General features: G+C 43.7%; 1 protein-coding gene across 8 annotated transcripts in view; it reads right to left on the bottom strand.

Annotated features, from left to right (window-relative positions):
• The window catches only part of RASA1 (RAS p21 protein activator 1), a 127,584-nt gene that overhangs the window by 48,465 nt on the left and 64,354 nt on the right, over positions 1-14,765 (bottom strand). For 3 of the 8 annotated variants that reach the window (XM_089679628.1, XM_089679629.1, XM_089679632.1), the window contains exons 13-14: positions 13,629-13,925; positions 1,416-1,508 (exon numbers count right to left, since the gene is read on the bottom strand). In XM_089679628.1, coding sequence (XP_089535754.1) covers positions 1,416-1,508; positions 13,629-13,925 — 390 coding nt within the window. The remainder of the gene's footprint in view (positions 1-1,415; positions 1,509-13,628; positions 13,926-14,765) is intronic. The other 5 variants (XM_089679634.1, XM_089679635.1, XM_089679630.1 and 2 more) reach the window with 4 other exon arrangements.

Genomic DNA, 14,765 nt, shown 5'->3' with positions numbered 1-14,765 from the left:
GTGTAATTCCTCAACAGCACTGGTTTAGCTGCCATTTACCCCAGTATTGTCTACTTGTGATTGTGACACACTGCATTTTTCTTAAATAGGAAAAGCATTGATATTACCTGTGACATCACAACACTCCCCATCAGTCTTAGAGTTATCTTGTACTAGGGCAAAACAGATCCGTACTGTGAATGCCCAACAACATGCAAGTCACTATTACTGTATGTCTTATAACAACATAAGGATCAGGGGGAGAACTACTGAGTGCAGATGGGGACAAAAGAGATCAACACTTTTGGAAGTGTAAGTTATCTCAGCAGGGTCCAGAGGATGATTTTTATTCAAGGGAGTGGCATTTAACGGTGCAGGCAGCACTACGCTCTTTTAGGGGTTAGCTTTGAGGCCTGTTTTTTTTTTTTTCTTACCTGAAATGATTGCTTTAAAAGTGCAAAGCTGTGGTTTCCCAACTGAAACCTCAAATTGAAGACTATTTATATGAGTCAGGTAAACCATACTGCATGTCCATGTGCAGACAGGAGTTATAATGAGAGTAGTAAAGAGAGTAAGCAGAGCTTGTGATCTATCGGTGTGTTGATAACTCCACTGTGCAATTAGTAGACTGGTGGGGAAGTGAAACCACTTCTCCTCAACTCCAGCAAAAAAGTGGTGTCATGCTCCTTGTTGAACTGTCAAAAGTAACTGGGAAGAACTACTATGGCAGATGAGACAGTTTATATATGTGTATTCCAGCTAGATAGTACAGTAGAAATATAGGCAAACTTTTATTTTTTTCACTTTGGATAGAGTAAGGGAGGGTTATAGCTTGTCAATTTTTTTCCCATCTGCATCCGATTGGGGAGATTTCTTGTCAATTACTTTCCTAGAGGCAAAAGAGGAAAGGAGTAGAAATCCCTGTAAAGTGAGGAAATTTTTGGTGGTCACCAGAATTAATGTCGCCATTGGAAGATATCCCCTCTAGTCCTCTTCTGGTGACAACCCAAAATTTTGGATTTGCTTTCACTATCGGTGATAATAAGCTCCAAGGAGCAGAGCCCTCCTATCCCTCTTGTATTGAACTGTATTGTTGCTGTATTGTCTCCCGTTATAATGTAAAGCACTAAGCAAACTGTTGGCGCTATATAAATCCTGTATAATAATAATAATAATGATAATGGTAAACAGGACGAAAAGAGAGGCTAAATCTCCCTAAAATGGGCAGAGACAGAAATAAAAACCTGACAGGTGTTGTAATCACTCTCCACTCTATATATATATATAAAAAAAAAAAAAGAATAATATACTTTAGTTATACTTCAACTGATTGCCTGGAGTTCTGTTTTGTATTTCAATGGTTTCAAAGCAACAAATATCTTATGGCTTATGCATTAAAAAAAAGAACTCCATATTTAAGTGCCATTGATATTCACCTGTCGAATACAAACCTGTCGAAGACGCTTATTGGATGTGGTTTGTGTGGTCTTCCGTAAGCTGCAAAATGCCTGAAGACTTTTCATCCAGTCCTAGTACGGAAGGAAAAAAAAAGGTGAAGCACCAGACTAAAAGGAAGTCATTTAACTGCTGTTTTATGACCTTGACATTTTAAAAACAAGGTAGAAACCCTTATCTTAACAGACAGAATAAATCAGATGCATTAAGGGAGAATAGGATGTTGGTTACGTATACGATACCAAACCTTTGCTATCCCAATGTCAGAACCAAGGTTTAGTTTTAAACGCTTTAGGACTGCCCGCAGTAGATTTAATGATGAAGGGTGGCCCCTGTGCGCAGGATTGCGTATATATATATATCTATCTATATATCTATCTATATATCTATCTATCTGCATTTCCAGGTAGGGGACAAGTGCGCGCCCTATCCACGCCGCCGATCAAGGCCCCGGGTGTCAATCACCGGGTCCCGACCGATTATTACCCGTCGGCGCCCAGTGATTACCAGCGATCACCGACAGGGAGGAGGGCAGCATTGTTTACCAACAGCCCTCCTCCTTGTCAGTTTGGGCACACTGTTCGGGATGGCACCTGCCCCCTAGTAAAACACTCCCTACACAGTTAACCTTCTGATTATCCCTCATGTTAACCCTTTCCTTCCCAGTGTCATTAGTACAGCGTCAGTGCTATTTTTTTAGCACTGATCACTGTATTGGCATGACTGGGGATGTCAGTGACACTAAGTCAGTTTCCCCCAGTGTCAGAATGCCCGCTGCAGTCCCACTATAAGTCACTGATCGCCACTACAAGTATTGTCCCGCAACCACCAAGAATTCGCACACAGGCCAGAGAGCCCCTAGGATCCTTCCGGATGTGCTTGCAAATCCCGATCGGCAGCTCAAAAATTCTGCAGCACCCATACTTCCCCCATTCATTGCCCAACCCGGAATTCAGGTGGAAACAGCAAATTTAACTACTCCCCTTGATTTTTTGGAACTGTTTTTCATGGAAGATCTGTATGCATTGATTGTGGATCAAAGCAATTTATATGCACAACAATTTATCACCGCCAACCCAAATTCAAACTTTGCTAGACCATTCGCATGGAAACCCATTACGGTTTCCAAATTTAAATTTTTGGGGGGCCTAGCCCTCAACATGGGCATTAATAAAAAAAAAAAAAAAATTGCGGTTGTATTGGTCCACAGACCCGATTCATCATATGCCAGTGTTCTCTGCTGCCATGGCCAGGCATAGATATGAGTATGTGTTTTATGCATTTCAATGACAATACATTCTGTTGTCCTCAGAGTGACCCTGAATTTGACTGGCTCCACAAAATTCGGCCCCTCATAAATCACCTTAACCAAAAATTTGCAGATGTTTATACTCCCAAGCAAAAATCTGCGTTGATGCGTCCCTCAATTTTTCTGGCCGCATTGCATTCAAACAATTTATTCCCAGCAAGTGTGCCAGATATGGGGTCAAGATGTAGAAGACCTGTGAGAGGGCAACAGGCTATATACATACAAGTTTCGGATTTACGAGGGAAAAGATAGTCAAGTGGAGCCCCCCGGATGCCCAGACTACATGGGGAGTAGTGGCTAGATAGTTTGCGACTTGGTGTCATCCTTTTCCTATATGGGGTACCACTTACACGTGGACAATTTTTATTCAAGTGTGCCACTATTTAGACATTTGCACAATCTTGGAATTGGCGCACGTGGCACCGTGTGGCCTAATGTGTGCCCAAGTCATGTGACACCCTCCCACTCTGACCGCCTGGGGGCACGCAGCGCCACGATCGGTGGTGAACTGTGTCCCTGGGACACAGCGGATCACCGATCAACGGTAAGTGATGAAGATGTCGGCTCTGTCATGTGATCAGCTGTGTCCATTTCACAAGCATGTGCAATTTTAAAATGTGACATATTTGGTATCCATTTACGTGACCCAATGACATATTTTAGATTTTATCAAAAATTGGGTATTAGATTGGGTTTGTGTGCATTAAGATATATTAAAGTGTATTTTTGCGATAGGGTGTAAAATTGCGTTTGAAAAACCGCTGTGCAAATACCATGTGACAATTTGGAAAACCCACCATTTTATTCTCTAGGTCCTCTGGTAAAAAATATATAATGTTTGGGGCTTCTAAGTTCTAGAAAAATACTGATTTTTACTTGTAAACAAAAAATGTCAGAAGGCAGCTTGGTCTTAAAGTGGATAACGCCTGAAGGTTCTCCCTGGATGTTGGGCCTCTCTTTGTGGCTAGACCAGCAATGGGCAAACTACGGCCCGCAGGCCGTATACGGCCCGGCGGACCTTTTAATCCGGACCGCGGAGAACGCTCCTCTCACATTCCGCCCTGAAGACCGGTGTAGCATGAAAATCTGTCTCCTATGAGAATCTGTCCCCCTCGACGTATATGCGCATGTGCTGGAGATCGCCGATCGGCTGCTAATGCCTGAAACTGGCACATGCGCAGATACGTCGAGGGGGACAGATCCTCATAGGAGACACATTTTCATGCTACATCGGAAAGGCGCGGGAACACGGCAAGAGGAACGCGCGGAGCAAAGGTAAGTGAATTGACACAGGGGGGACTTGGGGACTTAATATGGGGGATGAAGTAATATGGGGAATGAATTACTATATGGGGGATGAATTACTATATGGGGGATGAATTACTATAGGGGGGATGAATTACTATAGGGGGGATGAATTACTATAGGGGGGATGAATTACTATAGGGGGGATGAATTACTATAGGGGGGATGAATTACTATAGGGGGGATGAATTACTATATGGGGGATGAATTACTATATGGGGGATGAATTACTATATGGGGGATGAATTACTATATGGGGGATGAATTACTATATGGGGGATGAATTACTATATGGGGGATGAATTACTATATGGGGGATGAATTACTATGGGGGAGATGAATTACTATGGGGGAGATGAATTACTATAGGGGAGATGAATTACTATGGGGGGTATGAATTACTATAGGGGGGGTGAATTACTATAGGGGGGGTGAATTACTATAGGGGGGATGAATTACTATAGGGGGGATGAATTACTATATGGGGGATGAATTACTATGGGGGATGAATTACTATATGGGGGATGAATTACTATATGGGGGATGAATTACTATATGGGGGATTAATTACTATGCTTACTATGGGGGAATATTACTATACTTACTATGGATGACACATACACATCATTCATCTACTCTTGGTCTGGCCCCCGGGTCCAATATATGAACCCATTGCGGCCCTCAAGTCAAAAAGTTTGCCCACCCCTGGGCTAGACTGTGAAAACATCTCACACATGTAGTATCACCATACTCAGGAGAAGTAGCAAAATGTGTTTTGGGGTGTAGCTGAAAGTATGCCTATGCCATGTGTGAGAACTACCTTGTTAACATGACATTTTTGTAGGGAAAAACAAAAAAAAACTAAACAAAAACATTTTAACTTAATTTTCCAAAGAATTGTGGAAAAAAAAATTACAACTTCAAAAAACGCGCCATACCTCTTATTAAATACCACAGACTGTCTACTTTCTAAAAAGGGGTAATTTGGGGAGGATTTGTACGGTCCCCTGGCATGTTAGGGCCTCTAGAAATGTGATAGGCCATCAGAACATCAGGTGTGATCAATTTTCAATGATTGGTACCATAGCTTGTAGACTAACATTCACACAGACCAAATAATAAAAAACTGATTTTTAACAAATAAATGTAGTAGTATGCATTTTGATAAAAATTTATGAAGAACATTTACTTATTTGCAAAATTTTATAACAGAAATGAAGAAAAACAGGCTTTTTTTTTCAAAATTTGCAGTCTTTTTTAATTTATAGCGTAAAAAAAAAAAAAAAAACTACATATCACCAAAAGAAAGCTCTCTGTCTCAAAAAATGATAATTTCATATGGTTACAGTGTTGCATGACTGAATAATTATTCAAAGTGCAACAGTGCTCAAAGCTGAAAATTGGCCTGGGCAGGAAGGGGGTAAAAGTGCCTAGTATGGAGGTGGCAAACCACAATTACCACATTTTTGCTCAATTAAACACTTCAATAAATTGGACACTTACAGTCTCCTGCCCAGGCCAATTTTCCGCTTTCAGTGCTCTCACACTTTTGAATGACAATTACTGAGTCATGCAATACTGTACAAAAATTATTATTTTTTGTTTAGGTGGCATTTAGTCACTACTAGGTTTATTTTTTGATAAACAAAAAAAGAATTTTGAAAAAAAAAAAAACACGTTTTTGTTCAAAATATATTCTGCTACATTTCTTTGGTAAAAATAATCCAAATCATTGTACATTATTTAAGCTCTATGAATATTATAGAGTCTACAAGCTATATTACATATACAGCCCCTGGCAAAAAGTATGGAATCTTCCATGTGAAGGATCTGACCTGCAAAGCTGATCTGGCAACTGCAATAAGAGAAAGTTGGAGCCGGATTGATGAAGAATACGGTTTGTCGATAGTTAAAACCATGCCTCAGAGCATTCAAGCTGTTATAAAAGCTAGAGGTGGTGCAACAAAGTACTAGTGGTTTACTGTAGTGTTTTGTTTTTTTTTATGATTCCATAATATTTTCCTCAGAATTAAGGGATTCTATTTTTTTTTCCCTCTGCTTGACCTGCAAAAACAGTTGCAACTGACTACATTTTTCTTCCTTTTTTTGTGTTTCTTAAAGCCAGAAGGTTGGAATGTTAAATGAAAATAGTTTTGAGGCATGTCTGTGATTAGTTTTTTTTTTTCTTCTACACAAACAACTGAATGAACATTTTTCAAGAGTGGCGATTCCATACTTTTTGCCAGGGGTTGTATATGAAAATTGATCAATCCGGATGTACTGACTGCCTATCATCATTTCTTAAGGCCCTAAAATACCAGGACAGTACAAATATCCCCAAAATTAACCCTTTTTGGAAAGTAGACACCCAAAAACGATTTAGTAAGAGGCATGGTGAATGTTTTTAGTTTCATTTTTCTCATTTTCCAAGGAACTGGGGGAAAAAAAAAAAAAAAAAAGTACAAAGTTTATTTTTTTTTCACAAAATTGTTACTTTGGCAAGTTATGTCTCACACACAGCATAGGCAAACTTGCAATTACACCCCAAAACACATTCTGCTACTCCTCTTAAGTATGGGGGATACCACATGTATGAGATTTTTTTTCGCAGCCTAGCCAAATAGGCCCAAAAGAAACACCTTTGGGCTGTCAAGGAACATAAAATTGGATTTGTTCTACATACAGTACTTACCTGTAAAATCCATTTCTTGGGAGTACATCATGAGACACAGAGCAGGCTGTTCATGACTATGTGGGTTATATGCCACCTATAGGTGAATGGACACTGGCCGACCAATCAGAGAGGAAGCCCTCCCCCATCTAACCCCTCCTACACAAGAGGTACTTCAGTTTTTGTAGCAAGCAATGAAATTCCAGAAAGAGGGGATGGACCTCTATTTCCCCATGATGTACTCAAAGAAATGGATTTTAAAGGTACGTATGCAGAAAAAAAATCCAATTTTCTTTATCGTACATCACGGGACATAGAGCAGGCGATTCATAACTATGTGGGATGTCCTAAACCAGTGGTGGGCAACCTTTTTTTTCAACTGAGCCAAATCTTGCCAAAACCACGATTGAAATTTATTTTGAGAGCCACATTTTTAAAACTGAAAATACATCCCCCATATAGTAATTCATCCCCCCTATAGTAATTCATCCCCCCTATAGTAATTCATCCCCCCTATAGTAATTCATCCCCCCTATAGTAATTCATCCCCCATATTGTGTCAATTCACTTACCTTTGCTCCGCGCGTTCCTCTCGCCGTGTTCCCGCGCCGTTCTGGTTTTCAGGGCGGACTGTGAGAGGAGAGGAGTTCGTCACGCTGCCCCGCCTACATCCTGACAGCCAATGTTTGCTCTGCGGGCCGGATTAAAAGGTCCGCCGGGCCGTAGTTTGCCCATTGCTGGGCTAGCTGCAGAGTCCTGACTTTTGGGGCGGCCGCCCGAGAGGAGGGAGGGGAGCGGGCGCCCGGCACACAGAAGAGCCGCATTAAAGTTTGTAAAGAGCCGCATGTGGCTTGCGAGCCGCGGCTTGCCGACCACTGTCCTAAACCATTAAAATAAACTTTGAGGGGTGGGTGATACGGATGGCCACCACAGTCAATCTCCCAGGACCTACTGAGCCGCTTGTAAATCGCTGTGGGCCAAAAGGCAGAATCCCCCCACTGGGTATACAAAGATTTCTCTTTTGCTGACTGAGGCCTAGGAAAGGATGAAGGCAGGATAATATTCTGATTAGGATGAAAACTTTAGGAAAGAAAGATGGAGGAGGTCGCAACACCACCTTATCCTGATGCAAAACCAAAAATGGTTCTCTACAAGAAATAGCTTCCAGCTCTGACACCTTCCTTGCAGAAGTGACTGCCATTAGAAACAAAACTTTCCGAGTCAACAGAACTAGTGGAATATCCCTAATAGGTTCAAATGGTGATTTCTACAAAACCACCAAGACCAAGTTCAGATCCCAAGGACATAAAGGCTGTCTGACAGGAAGAGTTATCCGCATCACTCCCTGTAAAAACAGTATGAAACAAAGAGTGAGATGCAATGGGTCTCTGGGAAAAAAACAGCCAATGCTCAAACCTGGTACCAACAGCCAACTTTTTTCCAGACCTGAATGGAGGAAAGACAGAATCCTACCAATTACATATTTCCGTGGATGCCATCACTGGACCTCACACCATTAAATGTAAGCCTTCCAAGTTCTGTAATAAAGGTTTCTAGAAACTACCTTTCTACTGTTCAACATTGTGGGGATGACAGAATCCAATACTCCCCTGTCCTTCGGGATCTAGGTCTCAACAGCCATGTCGTTAAATTTAGCGACCATAAAGCTGGATGCAATATGGGTCCTCGAGAAAGCTGGATGCAATATGGGTCCTCGAGAAAGCAGGTCTAGCCGGCATGGCAGAGACAAAGGACCGTCTATTACTAGACTCACTGGGGTTTATTTACTAAAGCTGGAGAGTCCAAAATCAGACTCCCTTCTGCATAGAAACCAATCATCTTCTAACCTCAGCTTGTTCAATGAAGCTTTGGCAATAAAACCTGGAAGCTGATTGGTTTCTATGCAGAAGGGAGTCTGATTTTGGACTCTCCAGCTTTAGTAAATAAACCCCTCTATATCCGCATACCAGGCCCTCCTGGGCCAGGCCAGTGCAATCCGTATCACTGGAATTAATTCCTCATGAATCCTGCGTAAGAGACATGGCAGCTGCTGAATCGTAGGGAAAGCATAAATTATTGAAAACTGGTCCCAAGGATTCACCAAGGTATCAATCCCTGCTGCGCAAGGGTCCCTCACCCTGGACACTAGTTGGCCCCTAGACACCAACCTGTTGACCTTGTTGAATATGGATACCAACAGATCTATGTCCGGGTACCCCCACCGCTGGCAGATTGCCATGAAAACCTCAGGATGCACAGCTCACTCCTCCGGAACTGTCGGAGACTGGGATAATCCACCTGCCAATTCTCTATTCTTGGAATGCACACCGCTGACAAACTTGGAACATGCTTTTCTGCCCAAGCCAGAATGTGATTCACCACCTCTTTAGCCCTTCGGCTCCTGGTACAGCCTTGGTGGTTGATGTAGGCCACAGTTGTGGCATTGTAGGACTGAATTCTAATGGGCCAACCCTTAAGCTTGGACATCCAATACCTCAGGACAAGTCGTACTGCCCGAAGCTCCAGGATATTGATGGGTAGAACCTTTCCTCGCAGAAACCACGTCCCTCGGACTATGGCTTCCTCCAGGACAGCCCCCAACCCGAGAGGCTGGCATCAGTGGTTACCAACTTCCATAAAACCAGCCAAAGGGATCCCCCTCTCTCAAAATTCTGAGCCACCAACCACCAATTCAAAATCCACAGTACTTCTGGAGACAGAGACATATTGCAATCCAGGGTTGGAACCTTCTTCTTGCGCACAAGGAACTGCATCGAATGAGGACATCATCTTCCCCAGAAACCTCATGCAGAGAAAAAGCGAAGGATACCTCCTGGCTCTTAAACGGCAGACCTAGTCTCTCAGGGTGCAGCACTACGCTGGAGGCAGATATACCTTTGCCTGAACCGTGTCTAGGACCACCCCAAATACTCCAGGCCTGACTTCTCGAAGGTAAGCACTCAGCCCAGATGTTCCAGGATCTGCACCATAAGGGGTATATCTTGCATTAAGCTTGGAGCAGACTGACCCCTGAGTAATAGATCATCTAGATATAACCCATGATCGTTACACCTCGAGTCCTGAGCAGCCCCAGCACAGGAGTGAGAACTGTTGTAAATACTCGAGGGGCCATGGCCAGCCCAAAGGGCAGTGCTATGAACTGAAAATGCAGAGTCTCTATTGCAAACTGCAGAAATTTTTGTTGAGCGAGAAATATCAGCACATTCAGATATGAGTCCTTGATGTCGATGGAACCTAAAAAAATCTCCCCCTTGTAGCAAGGCTACTATTGACTGAGTGGATTCCATCCAAAAGGAACAAACATTTAGAAATTGGATTAGACCCTTGAGATCTAAAATAGGCCTTGCATCCCAATTTGGCTTTGGAATTTTGAACAGGTTTGAATAAAACCCTTGAAACTTTTAGTCTGCTGGAGTTTCTATGGTCACACACCTAAGACAATAGCCGGTCAAGCGCCTGCAACAGAAAGTTTCTTTTTTACTGGATTCGTAGGTACGTTTGATATAAAAAAGGGGAGGGGGACAACACTAAATTCCAGTCTATACTTCTGAGAAATGATGGAGTTGACCCACTTGTCTTGGATTAGACCCTTCCATGCCACTAAAAATTTCAAAAGCCTTCTCCCAACCCAAACGAGTGGGGGGCGCTCCTTCATAAATCTGTCTTTACAGATTTCTGCAACCAAGGATTTCTTTGGCTCTAACACTGAGCCCTACCCTTAAAGGCAGAGCCCTGGGCGTGGTGAGAAGACCGGCTGGCAGATGAGGAACCAGCCACCGAAACACCCGACCCCTTAAAAGATAGGCGCTTGGACTCGCTCATAAAAAGGGCAGAAGAGTACTCTTTCCCCCTGAAAATTTCTGTATATATTTGTCCAAATCCTCTCCAGTCATTCCCCATGAAAAGGAAAACCTGCCAATAACTTCTTGCACAGAAATTCCACTGACAAACTTTTTAACCCCAATACTCTGTGCATGTCTACTGACAAGAGTGCCATGCGAGAAGTTTGTTGAATTGATTCCTTAAGTGCATCAACTGCAAAACATAAGGCATGTGGTACATCTGCCAAGTCTTCAGCAGAATCTGAACTGATGGCATCCTAAGAACCCTTTTGACATGGTCAGAAAGACTAACAAATGCAATAGCCACCACTGCTAGCTGTGTAACAGAGCCTGCGAGGGAGGAAGCGGATTTAAAAAAGGGATTCCAGCTTCTTATCTGCCGGGTCCTTAAAAACCTGGACATTAACCACAGGATATGTAAAAAATGTATTCAGGGATGAAACGGCTGCATCTACCACGGTCATGCTTCATTTCTTAAACTTCTCTTCCATGGGATACAGGAGAGAATCTTTTTGGCGGGACAAAATCCCTGTCAGGGTGATCCCAGTCAGCATAATCTGTTCCAGGAGAGAGTGCACTGGAAACGTTTGAATACTCTGTGGAGGTTTTAAAGAGCCCAGAGAAAAAGAAGTAACCTCAGAAGTTTCTATCGGGGGTAATCTGAACCCTGAAAAGACCATATCAGTAAAGTCCTGGACTAATACCCTCTGAGATTGAGAGGCAGAAACTGCCAGCTTCTCTTCAGGCTGGAACCCTTCAGAGACTCCATTGCCTGAACTTCTTCCAGGTCCTCTACCGCCTCCTCATCCTCAGGTTCCACCCATCCCTGCTCAAGGACTAGTGGGCCCAGCAAGGGGATCTCTCCCTCTTCTTATTCCCCTGAGATACAGACGCAATAATTCCTGCGATATTATTCTCTAACCCCGCTAAGGCTGAAGCAATATCATCTTTGGTTGCATACACTGAAGCGGATGCACCAGTAGTAGCCGCAACGCCAGACAAACACAGTGGCACAGATTGCCCAGAGGCTTCAGGCCTCTCAGGAGAGGATATCACAGTGGAACTGCGACTAGGTTCCTCAGGACCTGACAGCGGTGCACATGTACCCTTTCCTGCTACGCCTCCCCCACTCCTCTTAATGGAAGACATTACTTCCTCCAGTGCTTACATCTGCATATAAACAAACACAGATCCCAGGATACAGCCATGCAAGTAGTGTGACCCCATACACTCAATGCAATCGGCTGACAACCATGGGCTACCAGAGGCAGCCTCCTGTCTGACTTGGCCAATGTTACAGGAGAGTACTCACGTGCCCCCTCAGAAAAGCCTGCTTTGTGTTTTGGCTACCTCAAAGGAGTCCAGCAGCAGCAGCCCACATGTACCCAGGAAGTCAGATAATAATACGAGCGACTTTCGTTTCCAGCAGCTACTGCGCAAGCGCATGCCCCACGGCCAACCGCTCTCCTGGACACATAGGCTGCTCCCTCTAGTGACACCAAGGAAAAAAACAACAGGCAGGCACAGAACAGCTAAGCCCTGCTCCTGGTGGCAATTTGGCCAAACAGCACAGAAAAAACACCTCTTTTCCCTCCATTTTTCTTCTTTTTTTTAAGAGGAAAAAAAAAGAAGTAGCTTACCAGACCCTCTGCAGGTCCCTGACCGTAGTCAGGAATCAACCTTGACCCATCACAGTGGGCATTATCATGCAGACCTTCAAGGACTTGGTCCCGTTAAAGTGGGGCCACTGCCTCGTACCTGGACAGCACCCAGCTAGAAAGCACCTTGGTCAGTTTTTAACTGCACAGGGTTCCATTCTGCAGGGTCCAGCGCCGTTAGGCTGCACTACAGGCAAAACCCAAAGGATTGTTCTCCTTATCCAGCGAGGCTCGAGTATCATCCATTTTGAATCCATTTTCCGAATGGATCCGATTAAAGTCCATGATTCTCAAAGTAACCGTTCTAAATCTTAGGTATGCTCCAGGAGAACAAGCAACACTTTAGCGACCATCCACCTTACAGACACTGCTGAAAAAACTGAAGTACTTCCTGTGTAGGAGGGGTTATATTCGAGAAGACGTCCTCTCTGATTAGTCGGCCAGTGTCCATTCACCTCTAGGTGGCATATAACCCACATAGTAATGAATAGCCTGCTCTGTCCCGTGATGTACAAGAAAGAAATTATGCATCTAATTTCCTAGCTACCTATCACATTTTTGAAGGCCCTGGCACCAGGACAATAAACCCACCACCAAAATGAACACATTTTGAAAAGCAAACAAACAAATGACGTAATTTCTATGAGGCATAATGAGTCTTTTGAACATGTCATTTTCCGGAAAATTTTCAAGCTTCTGGAAAATGTGGAAAGAAAATGAAAACTCTTTTTTTGACTAAACAAAGATATTTCTAACACACAGCATGGACATACTAATAAATACACTCAAACATACATTCTGCTACTACTGCTAAATATGGCGATAGCACACGTGTACAATTTTTTCTCAGCCTAGCTACACAGAGAAGCCCAATACCCAAGGAGAACCACCTTTATGTGTTCTTGAAATGTTTTGAAACTTTTTTAAAAAATGCAGGAACATTTTTTTTTTTATTACAAACTTGGCACTTTCGAAGATATTTCTAACACACAGCATACTTAGAACTTCACCTCAAAACACATTCTGCTACTCCTCCATGGTGATACCACATGTGGTATAGGTCCTAATTTCTGTGTGGCAGACGTGACACCCCACTGCTAGTACCTGGCCTACCATCTGGGTGTACTGTGCTGCTGGTGCTCGCCACTTCAGCAAAATGTACAGCGTTGCTGGTGGTTGCTTGCTCCTCCTCAGATCACCTGAATTTCTTTGTTGAGACCCCCTCCTCCTGTGCATCAGTTACTGGTCCACTGCCCTCAACAGGTTCATATTCTGAAACTGAGTCTGACAGTGAGAGTTCCCCTCTACTCTCATCTGTCATGCTCAAAATGTGTAATGCCTCCTCGCTGGTGTACAATTTTTTACACATGCCATTCTGATGATACTACCTGCTGACACCGACAAATGTTGATGGTCCGCTGGGGACCACCGACAGATGTTGATGGTCCGCTGGAGACACCGACAGATGTTGATGGCCCGCTGGAGACACCGACAGATGTTGATGGCCCGCTGGAGACACCGACAGATGTTGATGGTCCGCTGGAGACACCGACAGATGTTGATGGTCCGCTGGAGACACCGACAGATGTTGATGGTCCGCTGGAGACACTATTGCAGATGATGTTGGTGCATTGGGACAATATTACAGATGTTGTGCTCTGGAACACTAAGATGGTGACAGTCCACTAGGAAAACCAACAGATGTTCATGTTGCAATGGGACACTAGTGTAGATGATGTTGTGTACTGGTACACTGTGAAAGATGTTGATAGGACACTGGTACAGATGTTGATGTGCACTTGGGACACTGATACGCTGCTTGGTGCACTGGTTACAGTTTGCTGCACTGTGTGTGCTCTGTGTGTGTGTAACTGTAGAGTAAAATCAGTGGTTACAAACAGATTCGTCAAAGGCTGCACAGTGGTTACAAACAGATTCATGACAGGCTGCACAGATCAGCTCTCCTTCTCCTCACAGGCACTGTGTCAGGAGGAGAGGAGCAGATACAGAGACACACAGCTTCTGTTTACATTTTGTAATGACTGTAATTGGGCACAGCCATAACATGATTCACGGGCCAATCAAAGAAGCGGTTTACCGATCAGAGATGCGCTGTGTCCAAGGGACACAGCCATCATGCGATTGTACCACTGTGCGGCCCCGAGACTGCGCACGAGCTCTGACATTGAAAGGACATATGGGCACATCCTTCAAGATCGATGCTTGTCACGCTCAGCCACTGTACATAAAAGGACAGCGTGCTCACATGATGGCTCTGTTTCTTGGACACAGGGCATCTCCAATCAGTAAATGGCGGCTAAACAACGTATTAAGATAGAGCTTATAAGGCTCCTAACTGTTCACTTCTAGCCACCAATTTTTGCCGACGCCGAAAGCTGATCACTGGCCATCTCACCTGTTGCCTGATATCCCAGTGACACAGACACAGGAACCTGTATTATATGATTCCTTGGTACTGGACACATCCACATACACTGCACGCAGTTGCAGAATGCTGGTGCAGT

Source organism: Staurois parvus, unplaced genomic scaffold (assembly GCF_062004578.1).
Source record: "Staurois parvus isolate SC_StPar_1 unplaced genomic scaffold, SC_StPar_1.0 ptg000229l, whole genome shotgun sequence".
In the NCBI taxonomy this organism is placed as follows: Eukaryota; Metazoa; Chordata; class Amphibia; order Anura; family Ranidae; genus Staurois; species Staurois parvus.
This window is presented reverse-complemented; position numbering and strand designations above follow the sequence as displayed.